At 43.7% G+C, this 19,129-nt stretch overlaps 1 protein-coding gene across 1 annotated transcript in view; it reads right to left on the bottom strand.

Moving 5' to 3' along the window:
* Positions 1-14,292: 14,292 nt before the first annotated feature.
* SEC63 (SEC63 homolog, protein translocation regulator) overlaps positions 14,293-19,129 on the bottom strand; it is a 59,556-nt gene continuing 54,719 nt past the window's right edge. The window contains exons 19-21 of the mRNA XM_039568959.1: positions 17,474-17,572; positions 16,513-16,617; positions 14,293-15,946 (exon numbers count right to left, since the gene is read on the bottom strand). Coding sequence (XP_039424893.1) covers positions 15,803-15,946; positions 16,513-16,617; positions 17,474-17,572 — 348 coding nt within the window. The 3' untranslated portion in view covers positions 14,293-15,802. The remainder of the gene's footprint in view (positions 15,947-16,512; positions 16,618-17,473; positions 17,573-19,129) is intronic.

Below are 19,129 nucleotides of genomic sequence, written 5' to 3'. Positions count from 1 at the left end.
TAGTGCCTGGCATCTTTCTGCCAGCGACACTGAGGGTGTGTGCATACAGTGCTGCTCATGCACACACACATGCACCTCTACACAAACTCACAAAGTCGGCTCTGTGGAGAATCTTACAGGTATGGCCAGGCAAAAATACCCATAATATATAGAAATACCAGTTATGGCTACCGTGCCATGCCACTTGGGCAGAATGCAGGAGCAGCTTTTCATTGAATTTCCAGTCACTCATCACAGAAAGTACCAGTTCTTCCCTTGTTTAGCACAGCACTAGCAGCTCTTACCACCGAAAAAAAAAAATTCTGTAGTACATATGATAAATAATGGTCATAATAATCCTGCCATGCTCCATTGACTGTGCTAGATCAAATTATCCCAGCAAAGGGGTTTGTCACAGTTGTTCGTGAGTGTTGCACAGCTCCCCGCTGCCCACTTCACGCGCTTACATATATTGTTACTCAGTATTCATGGCAAGCCAAACGTGCTCCTCACCTCTCTTTATTTCCAGTCCCATGAATGCCTCACCAGACAGGCTTGCAGCTGTGGCCACTGTTTCTGCTGGTTTTGTGGTCCCTGCACACTGGTTTTGTGATAGTGGGGCTTTCTGGGGTTTAGGGGAGTTGCTTTTGACTTGCCACCACAGAAGATGAGATGAATATTAAGCCTGTTTTATTTACTGAGGAGGAAGAGGAAAAGCAGGAAAGCAGAGATCCTGGGTTATTTGTACCAATAAGAGCCGGGGCTTTGCCAGTCCCCTTCCCTGCCAGTGGGGAGAAGGGCCAGCACCTGCCCACTAGTGACTGTGAGCAAGGTGAGATGCTCAAGCTCGTTCCAACATCCCTTGCAAGCACAAGGTCAGGAGGATGGCTGTGGTATTATTTGTTTCTTACAGTCATGGCTAGAGAAAAACTCTCTGCATTTGAAGAAAAAAAATTAGGTTTGGTAGATCCAGGAGAAACAAGGTGGCATTACATCTCTTTTTCGTTTTTTTTTTGCTTGCATTGCTACAAGCTTGACAGATATTGTGTGAAAAATATTTTATCAGCACAGAATTGGAACAACTGTTTTCTGTCTTCTTCTACTGGTGTATGAAATCTGTGGTGCTCACAAACATGCTAGTAACAAAGCCCATAAATGCTCTTCTTCCCAGCCTTCATCCTGGCAAAGACCTGTAATCCCTCATTTTCCCTCTTCTCTTTTTTGTTTTTTCAGACAAAATCAGGGTCAGTGGGCCAGCACTCCTGGATTCCCATACAAGAGTAAAATGGAGGGAACTGGACCACAATGCAAATTCCTGTTTTAAGTTCCCGAATAGGATACAAAGGGAAAAGTACTAGTAATTACTAAAAATTGTGACAAAATCTTTTAAAAAGCCTCTCTTCTCTTGTGAGCCATTTAAAATTTGGAGTATGAGTCTTAGCCATCCCTGTCATTTCACATTGCCTCCGCAGATCCATTGCTGCTGTGGCTTGTCACATGCGGTGCTGTTGTTTGTGTCACACCACGTTACCAATGTCATCTAGCACGGGCAGGCTGGCACAACCTCACAGCACGGAGGCATCAGCTGTGGCTTCTCACAAAAAATATCAAATTAATACAACGCAACACAAGAGCAAAGTGTTGGGGAGGCAATTGGAAATTTTGCTTTCTCGTCACTGCTGCTATTAATGCCACGTATAATTTTGGAGCCAAAAACCAAACCAGACCTCAAACTAGCCAATTCCCCACTACTTTGGGAGCAAATGTTGCACAGTGAAGGGTTGCAGAGTTCCTTGGAATATGCTCTTTGCGGGGCTTATGTGACAGCCTTGAATTTAAAGTTTAATTTAAAGAATTGAATTTTGGTTTAAAACATACAGCTGGTCAGGAGAGCAGCTTAAATCACAGCTAAAAGCAAGGGTGGATGAGATAGTGTTGGGGGGGTGGTTTGAAGCGTTTACATCTGCTGTGGAGTCGAATGCAAGGCTCATTCCCTGATCTCAGGCTCCCCAAGAGGGGCAAGGGGAGATGGGCCAGAGGTGGAGCTGAGGGGAAAGTTGTGCCCAGGACGGCACAGGGGAACTGCCTGCCCATGTTCCTGTGCCATGTTCACACAAATATCACAGCCACCTGAGCTGCCATGGCCACCCGCTGGTGGCTTCAACCCAAGGCTGGCCCTTCGACACAAAGCTGGTCAACGCCAGCCTCCCACGTGCAGAGGGACAGGCCTGATTGTGGGGTGAGAGAAAGAGTGGAGGCAGGAGGTAGGGGAGCTTTAAATTGCTGCCCAAGTAAATCTGCCTACCAAACACCAGAAATGTGGTTGAGCAGCATTATCACTTGCCTCAATTCCAAATGAAAGTGAAAAAGGAGGTAAGGGATGGGGGGTAGAAAAGGTGGTGTTTACATGAGGCCCTGGTTGTCACCCAGCCTCAAAACCACTGAAGCACTTTCTTCTGTAGGCATAAGGCTTTCAAATGAAGATGGCACTGCAGAGAAATATTAAGGATCTCTGCATAGAGAGGCAGGGAGTAGCAGAGCAAAGAGCACAGCTGCAGCCTCCTGCCTCCTGTTACTGCTTCCCCAGCTATTTGAGCCACAGGCCACCATCAATCTCCAAAATCATTATTTTTTTTAATGCAAATCCTATTCACGCTCTTTTCACCAGTGTCCTGATATTTTAATTTTTCCTATTTTGTACTGATTATTTTTCAACCCTTCCTTCCACTGCTTGTCTTCACAGCCTCCTCTGAGGAGGAACAGACCCCTGACATGGAAGTGAAGCTTTTGGGGTAGGTGATGGCATGATGAGGGACAAAGGACCAGGGCTTTAATGACCAGTCTGGAGGCAGCCCGACATCCAGGGTTTGGACATGGGGCAATCCATGTCGCAATGGGGATAAGCCCAGGTTAATCTCTGTCACTCTTGTCTTGAAACAGCCTCAAAGAGGGACTGAGCTACCAGCTCTTGCCCAAGTCATTTCAGATGGGAGACAAACCTGGCCAGGGTCTGTGCTCTGCCAGGGAGGGACGAGTATCACAGAGGGTTGCCACCCACCCAGGACCATGCTGGATCCTGGCCTTGAGCCAGTGCCCCTCCCCAGCCTGCGGCTCTGGGGCACAGCCAGCCCTGAAGCCCTGTGCTGGGCATGACGGCACATGTCACTCTGCTGCTCTCCATCCACCAGCAACATGAGTAAACTCCCACAGACTGTCATTTTATTTCAAGCATTACCCTATAATTTAAATAATTTGATTCTTTAAACTATTACATTCAATTACCTTCAGACTTCCATGAAATCAGAAAGCATTCAGGTTAAGTGAGAAAGGAAATTAAATATCCCAAAACAACATAAGTGCGTGCAGCCCAACCTGCTGTTTGGGCAGAAGATGATCGGGGCGGGGGTGGGGCTTGGAGCACGTCTTTCCACCTGGCTGCGGGGGTGACATTCACCCTGTCAGTCACTGCAGCACAGAAGATATCAGCAGGTCTTTTGCGGCAGCTGCCTGCCCGGGTTATGCCCCGTAGGTGAATTTTCCCTGCATCTTTATTAGACATTTCAGTTTAACAAGATTTTTACCTATAAATCTTTCCGGATGATGAATCAATCCCGTGACACCCGCCTCGACCCTGTTCAACCCTGCCACGCTTGCACAGATACAGTTGGTTAAGTTATGATGGAGTCCGGTTTAAGGGAATGAATTTAAACAATTACCTTAATTACAAGAGCAGTATCATCTTTCAAGAAAGCGGTTCTCTAGGGAGGACAGCTGCTGAGAAGTCATTTAGGCGCATGAACCTTTGAAAACAGCGGTGAGAGGAGCTGCGACTCCTGCCCCGGCTGCCATCCTTCCCTGCTCCCGCCCCGGCTCCTTCCAACTTGCCCAGCAAAGGAGGCGAGACGGGATGGCTGCCAGGCTGCCAGGACCCAACAGCACCCGATATTCACGCCCTGCCCAGCCCGGTCCTGGAGGTCACCTTTTGTTTAGGCTCGTTGCTAAGTGGGAGTAAAGCCGCAGAGACTTCAGATGCGCTCCAGCAGTCAGCTCAGGAGGATGAGCTGAAAATTAAGCCCATGCCTGAGGCAAAGAGAAACCCCTGATGTAAGCCTGAGAGCAGCCAGGATATGCAAGGTGTGGGCGGAGGACAGGAGTCCCAGCCTGCTCAGACCCCCACCCAGCCCAGCCCGTGCCCACTGACCACCCCACAGCCGTCTTTTCCCCCGGGACAGGCTCTGGACCGGCTCTGACTCCTCCACCCCTGGCGCGGCAGCCCCTGCAAGGTCACCCAGCTACCTCCCTACCCCAACTCACTGCTCGCTTGAGGACATGATTATTTCCCAAACCACTAAACATCAGGAGCAGCTTTGTAATTTGCTTGGTTCTTTATTACATTTATTGATTTTAAAATATTTTAGCAGCTCGTTTATTGCTGTGTTAAAGAGCTCAGAAAGGCAATAAAGTCACACAGCATCCTTAGTGATAAAAGAAATAATCCTTTGAGCTGCCAAAATCATGCCTTCTCCTTCCCTTCTGAGTTTCTTTCAAGCAAAAAAATCCCTGAGAGGAACTGCAACCAAAAGGGCAAGTGCCTGGGCAAAATCCCACGCACCCAGAGTGGGTAGGTAGAACAAAGTGAAATAAGCTGTAACCAAAACTGGAGCTTCAAAGCAACCTGCTGCAGCTAAGAAACAAAGAAACCCGAGTTTAAGGTGCTTGACACACGTGTAACTGGTTGAATGTTTGTTTATACAGCTGAGGTGACTGCCCATGAACCGTCTCGCTCTGGCCAGGGTCAGCAGTGATGCTAAAACAGTGATGAGACTCCAGGTCCAGAGCAAGGATGATGCTTGCTAGGGTGTAAAACACTAACTTGTTTATCTGCAAATACTTAGGAGCCCTGCTCTCCCCTCCAACCTTGGGCCCACTTCCCCCTTGCACATGTCACCCTGGGGGATCAGCCATTTAGCACCTGGGCGCAGCTTCCCCCATGCTATGGGCAACCCAGCAAACCCTCCTGCCGAGGGGCAGAAGTGGCAGAGGGATGGCCCCACGCGGACACATCTTTGAGCATCTCTCTCACGTAATTTGTCTCAAACAGCCTCACTTTCTGCACTAGAGATAACTGGGTCTGAGCAGTAATTAAAAAAAATCCTCCAGGTGAGGGTTTTTGTTCCTTGGATTACTCTGCTGTTTCTACAGTCATTTCCATCCCACAGCCTCCCCAGGCACTTAACCAATTAAACACCTACAGCCCGGCAGCTGCCGGCAGCTCCCTGCTCTGCAGCAAGAGGCCCTGGCCAGCAAGGACCATTCATTCCTATGTGAGGTAACACAGGATTTCTTTGATCAGCCCCCATTTCAGCAGGAGGGCAGCACAGAAGCCTGTGCTCTGCTTCTCTGTGTGCCTGGCCCTGAGTCACAGATGCAAAGCCCGGGGTGTTGGGATGCCCTTGCTGCACTGATGTGAACGGAAGAGAAGAAATGGCAAGCTGTTGCTCAATGGAGGAGGTGGGGGGAGAGGGGTGTTCTCCCTCCCCAGTAGCTGCCATAGGGCATGCCAAGCCCCTGTGTGACCTCTTTCCCTCAGGTTAGGGCAGGATCACACCTTCTCCAGCTTCCTCCCTTCCTTTAGGCTTAGAAAACTGGTCTGGCACTAGGAAAGCAGATGTTACTCTGCCCCCCACCCCAAAAAAAAAAGGCACTTCTGAGAACAAGTTAGCACAGAAATTCTGAAAGAAATAGTGTTAAAGGTGTAGGCAGGTAACATTAATGGGCAATGCCTGTCACACCTGAGGGGATTGAAGGCCAAGAAAGCCATTCCCAGCCAAGGACTGAGTCCCTAAAGTCTGTCCTTAAGTAGTCATTAAGTCTCCTGCAAGGAGGAAACTACACTTCCACCACAGTCCTCCACAGCAGCCACTGTGCAGCCACGTCACACGGAAAGCTGTTCTTCCCCAGACTGAACGCTTGCTCGCACACCAGAGATGGGAAAGACGAGGTGTGATGGTGCCATCTCCTGCCTCCTGCCAGAGGAGCACTGCATCTCATTAGCAGGATGGGCTCAGCTGCCACCTTCAAGCAAAGCTCATCAGAGAGAAAGACATTAGTAGCAATTTCATATAATAAAATTCTACCAAATGTACAAGTCCAGTAGGTTTTATTTTCCTCCATAGCTAAAAGAGCAGTAAAGATATATGTCTCTATATAAGCTATGTTTGCATACTCCTTTTCCTAATTCAATAAAAAAATAAAATCAGTTGCAATCCAAATTCACTGTAATTATCTCTGTTTTTCTCTTGGCAAGTGCTATTTTTAGTCAATACGCATGCATAGCCATACTATAGCATAGCTATTTTTTAAATTACATATGCCAGCATAGTTTATAGATTTTAATTTGCCAGGGAGTTGGATAGCCATCAGCAGTCAGGATCTGTATGTTGTTTGCATACAAACTCAGTCGAGAAACTTCCCCACACAGCATCTGCTTGTACAACGGAGGAGGGGCAGACCCTCCCCGGGAGCCGAACCTCGGGGCAGTTTAGAGCCTGTTGAACCAAGGGCTCAAATTTCACGGCTCTTGAAGGAGGGAAGGGGAGCCTGGGTGGAATAGCGTACATCAGCGATGAGCATGGATTTAGGAAGAGAAACGCAGCGCTCCACTTGCCAAAAACCTGACAGATGGGCACATGGGATGGGTGTCCCTCCTTGGCCGGTATGTCAAAGCACCGCCTCCGACACCGGCTGCAAAGGCCATTTTCTGCTCAGGGTACATTGTGCATGGCCCCAGGAGGGAATAGAGAGATCCCTCTCCATAAACACGCTGGAGGTCAGTGGTGGTGGGGAGAAGCACAGGGTGCCCAGCACAAGGGCTGTGATACCTGTGAACAGAGCCAGGCAGCAGGGCTGTCCTGCAGCCCACCTGAAATGCAGCTGTGCAGCCGCCCAGGCAGCTCTGGTGCCTACACGTTTGCCTCACTAAGGAAGCTGACACCATCTCTTAGCCATACACTGACTTTCTTTAACAAAAAAATAGTACTGGCAGAGATCAGAAATATACCAAAATTTCAGCATTCAGCTTCTGAGGATAATCTGTATCTGGATTTTATTTTACTGGGTGGTGGGGAAGTACTTTAGTACAGTTTAGCCCTAAAGCACCCCAAAGTCACATGAAATTCAGAATCCCGGGACAGACTCTGTTGTCCTCCATCAACATGTACCTCTGCAGACACTTGTTGGATCCTCTCATGGGTGAGCAGTTGGCTGAACTAGCAAAGGAGATTTGAGCTCCTCAAGTGACCTCTGCTGTATGCCAGAGAAGGCTTTTTCTCTTTTTTCAGATGTGGAATAGCTGCCAACAGAAAAAAAAAGGGGAACCCCCCCCCCAGAACCAAAACATACTTCCCAGTGGTATTCTGAGCTAGCTGATTAATTGCTCACATGCTAACCTTCAGAAATCATATTGTGGTTATTATAAAACTAATCTTAATAGTGATATCTTTCAAATAAAAGGCTTAATTTTAGGGTTTTCTTCCTATTTTCCCTCCTCTGCTATTTTGACACGTACATCATTTTTGAGGCTGGCATGATGTGCATACCAAAAAGCCTTGCCTGTGTCTAACAAGCTGAACTATTTTGTTATTGCCTAGCCTGCAACCTCACATCTACAGAGACCTGGCTTACAAAGGCTGGTGTCAGCTTCCACATCAGTGCTGCTGTAATGTTTAACACTGAGCACTTACATGAAGATTCAAAGCAGCATGGTGATTAATTGCTCACTCCTGCAAGTCTCCCAGGCTCACATTTGACCAAGAGGTCTGTGCTTCCCCTTCAAGAGACAGTGGGGTTTGAAGAATATCACACTATTTTGTGTTTTAATGGGCTTTTAGCAGTGAGCATGGAAGATGCTGTGCTGGGCAGTGCTGTCCAGGAGTGTGCGGGGAGCTGGAGCTGACCCACAGCTGCTGCTGGGCACTGACACCCCAGTGACATCCCCCAGGCATCACTCAAGGCATCAGATTTGGAAGAAGAGGTTAGAGGCACCCTATGCAGGGATAATGTCAGCATTGATGTTGCAAGGCAGCAATGGACTGGACAAACTAAGCTGCTTTCATCCCAATTATTTCTCTTCTGTCTTCTACTTTTACTGAGCTCATAACAAAGATGATCCCCCTGACCTTGCCACCCATCCCTCTCTCTCCTTGTCTCATTGCACCCACAGTGCTCCATGCAGCACCCTGCCTGTTGCTCTGTGCCTGGCAGAGCCAGCTCCAGGGTCACCACACATAATTGTGCCAGTGCCCAGCCACCCCCATCTCACACCCCCTTTCCAGGAGACAATCCTTCACATGGTGGGGGCCATTATCCTGAATTCCATGGCTGCCAGGCAAGAACAACAATGGGGAGAAGAGGTTCTTCATTCATCTAAAAGAGCCTGACCCCTCCTGTGGCTGGTTCTCAGGATGGAGATGGCCTGGGGGACAAGCAGGTGACATAGACCACTTGCACCCCACTGCGAGGTCCAGCCCCAGCTGCCCTGCCTGATCACCTCCAAGTCTTACAAGCTTGCTGAGAGGTGGGACAGAAGAAGAATGAAGAGCCCATGTATAGTCATCCCCGTATTTCAAATAACCAGTGATTTTTAGTGTACAAACTATAGATTAAATATGAATTCAAATGTAAAATATAATGGGGCAGCTTTTCATCTTCTGAATTAACTCCTCAGTCCCGACTGAAAGAAGGAGGTAAAAAAAATAAAAAAGAGATCAAATACACCTAACAAATCTACATCAGGAGGGAACCATAAAAAGATACAACCAAGATAAAACCTTATGTGGGGAAGTTAACTGCGAAGAGTAAATCCTCATAACTTCAGGAAGAAATACCTGTATGCAGCAGTCCCTTCTGCCCCGGGATGTTAAAGAGAGCTAATGATGTAAATGAGGTTGCTCGAATCGCCTTGTGCTGGGAGGCTGACACCCACTGCCTTGTATGTGAGGCCAAGACAGCAACAGGCTCTCTGGAATCAGACTTGATCCAGAGGGACCTGCACAGCTGGGCCATATGGGTGGACAAACAGCTGGCTGCAAAATGAAGTAAGAGCTGTCTTATTTCAAGGGACCAAACTGATTGTCACCTGGGCCTCCAAATCTCGCCACCCTGTTACGGTCTGTGTCTATTTCACAGCCATTATAACCTAATCTCAGCCAGTGTGATTTACACATAGTCATTAATGGAGCTTCAGTGGTGAGGAAATTGGTCATTCAATTTGAGTTTAATTTACTGCACATGCATGCATTAGGAAGCACAAATTCCATCGCTGTGATCTGGGCACAGAGAAAGGGTTGTTTGCTGGCAAGGAAAAAACAAAACACCCAGTAAACAATTCACCACTGGCCTTTCCCATCTCCCGCTCTGCAAGTGTCTCCTCAATGGGAGGATGACACCCAAATAAACCTGGACATCTCAGTTTGGATGCTTGGAGGTGGAAGGCAAAGTCTCACTGTCACTGCTATCCTGTTCCCCAGCTGCAGGAAGCATCAGCCTGGCATATTGGTGAGTATGCCTCATTCTGATCCCTGCTTATATTTGGGGTATGTATCCATCAGAGAGGGCAGAGTGGGTTAATGGAATTCAATGCTACAGGGTATAAAGGCTACAAAAGATGCTGTATCTGTGGCATACACATGAACAATTCCAGTGAAGGAAAACCATGCCTGAAAACCAGGACAACCTTTCACAGTGTCATAGGTTAGCAAGCTAAGTCTCGGAAGTAATGTTCTTCTTACAGCTTCCTCTGGGACTTGACAGAACCTATCAGCTGGCCAGTTTGAATACGGACAATTCTTTAAGCCACTTAAAGTTGTGACCGCCTCTGTGATGCACACTTAAGAACAGACTAACCCCCCCCAGAGCTCTCTCTCTCATTTCCGGTGCTGGGACAGGTGGTTGCGGGCCCTGTGGGGGGCCAGGGGGCCCAGCCCAGGCCCTGCTTGGGCCAGGCCGGGCCAGGCCACGGCCATCCTGGAGCTGATGGACCTGTTCCAGCCGTGGAACCCCCCACAGCCCTGCTGTGGGCAGCCAGAGCGGCTCGGCTCTGTCCCCTCTCCACTGCCATAAGCCACATTCCAGCTGCAAGGCCTAGGTGAGATTAACCCTTTTAGTGCTGTGAAGAGCTGAAAACATGAGGGAAGAGAAAGAGATGCTTAAAGCTGAAATTCTGTTGTAAAGCTACGATATGTCAGAGTATCCCGTTGTAACTTCATGAAGATATGGGGGGTGGAGTGTTCAACTTGTGAGCAAAAGCACCTGTGCCAAGATAGGCAGATGCTGACGCAGCTGTAATTTCATGAGAAGTTTGGACAGGGAGAGATGGAAGCGATGAGTACTTTTGCTCCAAATGGGAAAGGAGAGAACCTCAGTTCCTAGAGATGCTCCCAGAGATAGTCCTAACGATGAAGATGAGGAAGACCCTTTGCTCCCAGGGAAGGAGAAGGGCCTCTGTTTTTGTTTCTGAACGGCTCTACCTTAGAATTGTACCCCAAAAACCTTCAAGAGTGGACCCTTGAAAGCAGTTGTAGGAAAAGCTGCAAGTTGGGGGAAGGGACTCACACGCAGGCAGAGAGACTCCTCTTCCTAAATGGACTGAACAGTATTTGGAAGTGGGCGGCTGTCTCGTTGTGATAATGTTTTCATAGCATGAGCAAGAAGAGACTTCTCTTTCTAAATGGACTGAACAAGGTTATTATGGAAGTGGTAAGAGACTGAAGATCTTAAGGGCTGTCTTTTTACATTGTCAGTGGGAGAAGGGAGGAAGGTGGGGGGAGGAGGAGAGTTCTGAAGGTGTGGTATAATTTTTTTTCCCTTTCTTTTAGGTCTGTTAATAAACTTCTTTATATTCTTTCAAGTTTGGTGCCTGCTTTGTATTTCTCCTAATTCTTATCTCACAGAAGATAAACAGTAATGAGTATTTTGGACCAAACCACTACACACAGCAAAAGCAGCATTGCATTTTCAGCTAAAGTTAAAGGCGGCCTCATACCAGGCTGGACTTTGGAGCACTTAATAACCACGCCCCAGCAAAGCCAAAAGCAATGCCTGGGTAATCCTCACTGGCCCATGTGGGACCAGGAGCGTCCCAGAGGCATTGGGGCTCTTCCAGCTCAGGGACTATCCTGCAGGAGATACCTACTAGATGTCCAGCTCTTCCAGGGTTTCTCCCCAGAATGCCTCCATGCCATGAAGCATCTAGCTATGTTGCTTGCATAAAAAGAAAACACTCACACCTGATTTTAAAGTAAAGGTGGATGAATTTAAAACAGTTGCTCAAGGTGGTCCATGCAGTCTCTTTTGTGGTGTTAAATTCCACACATGCAATGTAAATGTAACATCTTCCCTGTTTAATGGTTAGAGCATATATGTGGCTTACACACAGTGAAAGGCTGAAAACTATTCAGTGCTTCCTGATTCAGCACACATTAGAAATCAACTTCTAGGTAAGAGTGTATGCAATTTGGCTTCAAAATAATATCATAAGCTTTACAATCCATTGTGCTAACTAGATTTATTAATAGGTTTCATTGCCAGTAATAGTTCTATTATTGAACTGAATGAAAAATATAAACAATTTTGGCACAAAATTTTTTCTACCAACTCGATAGTGTCTGCATCGGCTCAAGCTGCATCTTAAAACAAAAGATCATGGTGTGAAAGAAACTAGGTGCAACCATGAATATCAATAGATGCAGTGTGAACAAATTTGATGTCTCAGCTAGAGTTCAATACTGAACACAAGCCACCCAGTTCCCCCTTCTCTGCCTTCTCAACAAGCACCTGCTTTAATCCAGCACCTGGGTGCTCTGCCAAGCCCTCAACAAACCCTAAGAAAAGAGATTTTAAAGATGCTGCTGCCAGGGGCATTTTTACATGTTTGTCTGCACATCATTTAAAACCTGAGTGATCACAGCGTGCTGTGGGTGCCCACAAGGCTCCCCAGGTACCCCGTAAATCACCTCTTCATGGTAGGGGCATCCCCACGGTGGAACCACCTCATGTACCTCCCTTTGCAGAGCTTAAAACACAGCTGAAGTGCAGATACCTTCACAACGACCATCTTACACAAACACTTTCCCAAAAACTATTGCAAAGCAATGTTTAAAGCTCAAAATGGACTCATTCACACCTCAATTACAGCTAAGAAAGGAAGCTCTGCCTTCCTCACGTTTGTATTTTAAAATAATTTAATAACAATAGTATAATAATTCCGATATTAAAATGGATTACCTTCAGCAGGTTTTAAATGGTCAGCAAGGGGGTTGGGGGAAAACAAATCACAGAAAACACAGAAATTGGGGTGGGGGAGAGTGCCTATGTAACAATAGTTTATTGAAAAGAAAAAAAATAGATCAAAGAAACTTCCATCTAAGCCTTCTTCCCCTCCAGACAGGGGGAGCACAAAACTAAACCTACAGCTCAAATTACGATAGGTATCCCCTGGAAAAATCCGTGGGTTTCCTGAAGAAATCCATGCCCCTGCCTCCCCCTGCTGATCGCGGCCGGGAACTGCGCCTGCTCCTTAAGAAAAGCCCCTTCTCTTCCACTACAGCTCAAGGGTTTTCCCACTCACACACACTTGCCAGTTATTTAACTACTTAATTTACTACTAATCAACCATTGTCAACGTTTGGTGGGAGGAGGAGGCAGAATTTTAAATCGTGTTACACAAAATACCCATGAGAAAATCTCATTTTTGTAACTTATTTCTTTTAGCTACACTTACCTACTTCAACAAGCAGCATTTACCAGCCCTAAATCTAATTCACGGTGCCTCCCTCTATAACTGCAGTCACAGCACCCTGCACCCATCCTTGAGCTGGGCCAGGAGGAGCAGGGCCAGTCGCACTGCATCACCCTCCTCGCTGCCCAGCCAAGTCCCATTTTTACCCCTTGGAAGTGCTACAAGCCCTGAAGGTATTTGCACCACCTCTGGTTTGGAAGGACAACCAGGGTCTGCAGTTGCCTCCTCTGGCCTAGAACAAGGGGCTACAAAAAGGAGCACGACAGCAAAAGGGCAGAAACAAATCTGTTCAGGCTGAAAGAGCAGTAGCTGCTTCCCAGTTTTGCTTGGGTCACTACTGCACAGGGAGTGCAGCAGGAAAGCAGCTTTTATTTCCAGAACTTTTTTTTTGTTCTTCAGTTACTAGCCCAGAGTTTCAGAAGACTTAGGTAGAAAATTGGCTAAATTGCTTCCTAAATGCTATCAAAAAGTGAGGCTTACACAACAGTGAGTGCAAAACGCTGCTTCTTCCTGTAGTTTTACCCATCCTGGTACCTGTTATTCAGGAGGCAATTGATCTATGTTTGAATGACCATGCATACTGTTAACAAAAAATAGTTATTAATGGACACACCATGCAACAGAAGACCAACAACTCAATAATGCTGGGAAGCTGCAGTTGAGTTGCTTTAATTGTGTGAAGCTCTTCTCCATGGCCCCACTCTACATCTATCTTGGGAGGTGGTGTAAAGCCATGCACAACTACATAGCTGGTATTTCCATGAGAGAAAGTATCAGCACGTCTTTCTCACGTTATCAAGATTTCCAATACCGCCAATTTTTCTCCTCACATTATTCTACAAAGTTACCTTGACTATACAAGGGACACACCTTTGAAGTATTAGATTTAGCCTTTGCTGGCTTGACAGAATTATCCCTGGTTTGCAGACTTAAAGTGTTATCCCAGCTGTCACCTTCAATCTTCAAGAAGAAACCAGTTCAGTATTCAGACCAGGGACATGATTTTTTTTTTTTTTTTTTTTTAAATAATTTCAATGCATTCACATCTTGCCAGTATATACCTTGACTGTTAACAGCAAAATTTAGGGATCAGTGGTCAGAGCACAAGCCCAACACATCCAAAATACTCTAATTATCAATTTTACCTCCTGACTATCGCCACTCCCCTACTTTTAACTACTGCAGACTTTCACTATGAGTTGTTCTGGCAGAACAATGTCATCTTAGCATTCAATTTGCCTACTTGCTTTAGAAAGAGTCACCAGACTCTTTATCATAATTTCTCTGATCAGTGCAGTATTTGGCTCAAAAGCCTACAGAATATAACTAGAGCTTCTGTGTTGTTATTTCTCTACTGTATTTTGCAAGTTAAAACTGGAGTTAAAAGGCATCAAGTGTACAAGCCATTTAATTTAAACCTAGCCTTCCTTCTTGAGTTTGAACACCTGACACTTGGTTTACAAGTTTTCTTCTGCACAATGCACTTCAGAAGTACTTTGAAAGATACCATAACCCCATTAGAACATCTTCAAATTTTATTTGCATCTATTGTAATTACAAAGAATATAACAATATAAATCTGCACTTAAAGTGACAACCCTTTCTAACAAACAAGGTCACAAATTACTGTGCACCTAATTCTGGCTTTGGGCAATTTTTATAGGATGGAAATTTTCCTGCATGAGAATTTGTCACATTTTACAGCATTGTATTTTCATAGCTCAATACATAGGAACAGAAATATGTCTATTCCTACTTGCAGAACACTCGTAAGTATTTCTGAGGTATAGAAATGCAACATTTCATCTGTTTTATTGAGAGGAGGAAAAGGAAGAATCCATCCATGGCTTTTGTCAAGTCTCACAGAATACACTAAGCCCTGATGCTCTCCTCCCTGAATTTATTCTCGAATTAGACTTGATTATTTTTTCTTTAACAGGAGTAGGAACAGAATCACTGTCTTGTTTACAACCTTGCAGAAGACTGGGGTAGGAAAAAAACCCAAACCAACAACTTCAGACAAAGATGCACGCTATTACAAATGCAAACAGCCATCCAATTGTCCAGTTTATTGATGGGAATTCAAAACTGATACAAAACATGCCCTCTCTGCACGTTGTATTTTACCCTTAAAATGTTTCTGACGCTGTCAGGTAGATTCAGAATTAAGAATATACTTCGGCTTTCAGCATGTACCTTTTATAAAGGTATTACACAAAAGCCACTAACATAACATGTGGTCCCAAAATTACTTAGAGACATTCTGTTTATCAAAAGACTCAGATCTCCTGCTGATCTGATGAAATAAAGGCTTAAAAATGTTTTAAGCCATTAATAAGTATCTTATGGCAGAGTCAAGAAAGTTTATGATTTCCATTATAATCTCGGGCATAAAAAGGCAACAGTCCTAAAAAAGCAGCCCTCCAGAATATATGGAATGTGGCAATGGATGTGATGCCCATTTGTAATGATCAAGTTAAGTAAAACAGATTCTTAAAGCTATGAATGATGTGAGCAGTATCACAGCAAAATAGTTAATGAATACCACAGAACCAATCAAGTTTGAAAGTTGAGCAAATGTTGCTTCAATCAACAGAGATTTGTAATGTTAAATATACCAAAACATTTTCTAAAATAAATTCCTAATGCAGAAAAATTGATTGAAAGTTTGCTCCTAGCTAATAGTACCTTTTATTTAAATTGGACCCTAAACTGATCAGACAATACATAGCCCACACTTTCGGACATTTATAATAAAAAAGCTTTTATTTTCAATTGAAACAAATGCACCATCCTGCACTTTGAAGGCTATAATGAGCCATAAGCATATTCCAAGGTGTATCAACGATAACAGATTTGTTTCACCTCCACTGAGAAGTTACATAATATACTCTTAATTGGTAAAGAAAATTTAAACTCAGCCTTCTCAAAGCTTCTGTACTGTGTTTCTTGGTTAATTGTACAAGTTCCACAGTCAGACCGAGAGCTTGCAGTGTGTGCAGATATTGTAGTCAATCAATAGTATGTTTAATCGTCATCTTCCTCCTCTTCCTCTTCCTCCTCAAAACTGTCTTCAAAGCCCTCACTGTCTTCCTGGTCCTCATCACCTTCTATTGCTGTATCCCATTGTGGGTGATTTTCTGGCACTGGTTTTGCTTCGTGAACTTCCAGCTGTAATTGGATAAGGAAAAAGAAGAGAGGGGAAAAACAGGTTACAGACAATAAACAGCAACTTGGGAAAACAAACAAATCCACACACCCAAAACAAACAAGCAAACCACAAAATAACAGTTAAAAAACCCAACCAAATAGCAAAACAAATCCCATCCCAATTCCCAAACCAAAAACAAAACCAGGAACTGCTTCCAGAAATAAGGCATGCCAGATTTTTCCCATTAACTGGATGAATCTAGGACTAAGGAAAGGCAGTGAAATAGCAAGGCAAACCTCAAGGTATAAAAAGCCACAGCCAACCCATACTGCAGAAACTGAATAAACATTAGAAAAACATGAATTAAAATACACACACACGGGAATTATCACAAATTTTAGTCCCGTTTAATCCATTATAAAACTACCACTACTGACATTAGGCAGAAACCACTTGCAAGTCCATCCTTCCCACTTGTTTTAAAATGAGGACAGGTTAATTCTTATAAACAGGACTTCTGGTTTTGTAATAACCATTTGGAGTAGCTTTTGATGTAATACAAATATATAACACAGTCAAACATCACCTTCAATGGTTTAATCTGGTCCAATCCCATATATGAATCCGATCTTAAATAAACTGTGTACTGATAGTTTCCAGGCTTGCCTGGTGCTGGGAACTTCAGCTCTACCTGCAAAAGAGATTTCATACTGTAAGTTCTTACTGCTTTCAAATGACACATTGAAACAAGTACCTGAGTCTTCCAATGAACAATAAACACTACTACAGAATAATAGAAAGTTTTCGTTTCTTACTAGGACACTTCTTTGAAGATCTCTATGTAATAAAACACCTGCAGAAGAGAGTCACAATACCCAGACACAATACCTCCCACAAAAGCTGAATAATCACTGAGTCACTCAATCATTGATTTTTTTCCTGAATTAGGCCAAGTAAGTACATTAAGTACACAATTTCACCCTGCTGTATGCTAAACCTCAAAAACCTAAACAAGTTAAAATATTTAGTCTGCTAAAAGTATTATCTTAACTCTGCTGTTATTTGAAATTGAACATAATATCTAGTTTGGAAGAACAAATACATTAGGTCCTAATTTTTCAGAAAAGTAGCAAGAAGAACACTGCCAAAGGTTACAGGTTCAGTAAAGTCCATAAGAGCCAAAGCTAATTAATTTGTAACAGTCTCTGCTGTACAGAAAGAAAACACTTAATATTTCTAATGATTTGAATAAATTCAGGAATTTCACTGTGTATGAATACTGGTTTTCATCATCTTTTGATATCAGGGGAAAAAAAAAGCCAACATATTCCACGAAGAAACTTCAAAGTTGTCTTAAATTACTTTTTCTTTCTCCACTATCAATTTTCACAGTTAAAAGGAACTTCTCTACTTTTATCAGCAGAATAAAATTTGTTTTCCATCTTAAGAGATAAGTACAAAAAAAATTAAAATCGACATGTATTTGCATACCATACTTCAACGGAGTTCTGTAATACCCCAAAAAGAAAACACTCCAAGTACTTTACCTCTTCTTTATCTTTTAGTGTACAAACGTGATATGGCATACATATTAACATCTGCTCCTTCCGATCTGCAATATACAGCCACCACCATTCTTGCTTTTCCTTTCATAAAGGGAAAAAAAAAACAAAAGTAAAAAACCACCAGGATTACTGAAGTCATAGAAAAAGATGGTCTTTGTAATACAGACAGAAAGGAAAAGTTTGTGTCTGGTGGCTTTTTTAAACTCTTGGATGTGCATGAATAAAATACATGGTGTATACTGCACACTAAAAGCAAACAGGTTATCACAAGTGACTTCTGGTCTCCAAAGGCTTCATTCCATGTATTCAACTTAAGTTACCCTGTGGGACATGGAACCATCCTGAAGAATTGTGTCCACTAAGGATTAATGAGCAACTTAAAGATAAAACAACCTTAGGTCCTTCAACAGAAATCCAACCTGGATAAAAAGCTGAGCATATAAAGCAAGGAAAGTGTAAAGACAGATAAAGAACTCTTCACAGAAGAGTCTTTTTCAGGCAAGTATACCCTGTCCCACTGCTCCCCCATCCCCCAGAAATTAAAATGACATTTGAACACACAGAGATTTCACTTCAAGGAAGTGACTCAGTATCAGTCAATATTGATTTGTATTTGTAAAGGATGCCCAACAACTGTCCCCTATCACACACAGTTGGGAAGCAAATGCTGTTAACATACAGAATTTGAAGAATTTTTGTCTCTACTGGAAGAGTTAAAAGTTCAGTAGTTTTAGATTTTTTTAACACTGCAGAAGCCAGTGTTTGGTGATCTGAGATTTAAATCATGCATGTTTAAAAATTTAAAAAGCCAAATTAACTTCTTTTTTCTTTTGAAGTGACTAATTATTATACTATCACAATCTCACTGAAATATTCAACTATTTACAACAGCAAAACACTCACACCAACAACTAAAAACACCAATTAGCACTCCTGAGTCCCATGACAGAGAAATGTAAAATTATCTGAACATGTTAAATGCCCATTTTGAAGTGTATAAAAGCAAAAGCATCACAGTGAAGCAACAGCATTCCCTTGTGTTTTTGGAACGGGCACAGAGAATAGGATAAAAACCTATTCATATACTATTTAGGACCAGAATGTGTAGAATTCTAAATCCTTTTTACAACTATTCCAAGTGATTTTCTTTAAGAAAAAACATCCCATGTGATTACAAGGCATAAGTTACTTTATCTTTAAGTTTCCACAGTAAATATATTGTCAATCTTCTTGACAGCAGTAGCAAAGAAGACTCTTATGCAGTCAAAGTGTTTATTTCGTAGCCAAGAGGCCTCTAGGAATAGAAAGATGAACAGTATAAATAGCACAGATGAACAAGAGCTACAGAAGCAAGATCCATTACAGAAATGTCTAATCACCATTTTAAGCCTATAAGGACTGTGACCATAATAAAAAGGACCTGCAGTTGTATCAATATGTCATTTTTGATTTTACCAAAACACTGTGCTGACTTACTATACATTGTTCTTAAAAAACAATAAAAATTCCTTGCCCTTGAGAGTGATGGAAACAGACAAAGATCAAAACCATCAAGTGGCTTTTCACAAAAGCTAGTAAAAATAACAGCCAAGTGGGGAAGCAATATCAGTGCTAATGATAATCACTGATCTAATGCTC

This window comes from Corvus cornix, chromosome 3, assembly GCF_000738735.6.
Source record: "Corvus cornix cornix isolate S_Up_H32 chromosome 3, ASM73873v5, whole genome shotgun sequence".
Classification (NCBI taxonomy): Eukaryota; Metazoa; Chordata; class Aves; order Passeriformes; family Corvidae; genus Corvus; species Corvus cornix.
Note: the sequence above shows the minus strand (reverse complement) of the source record. Positions and strands in the feature narration are given on the sequence as shown.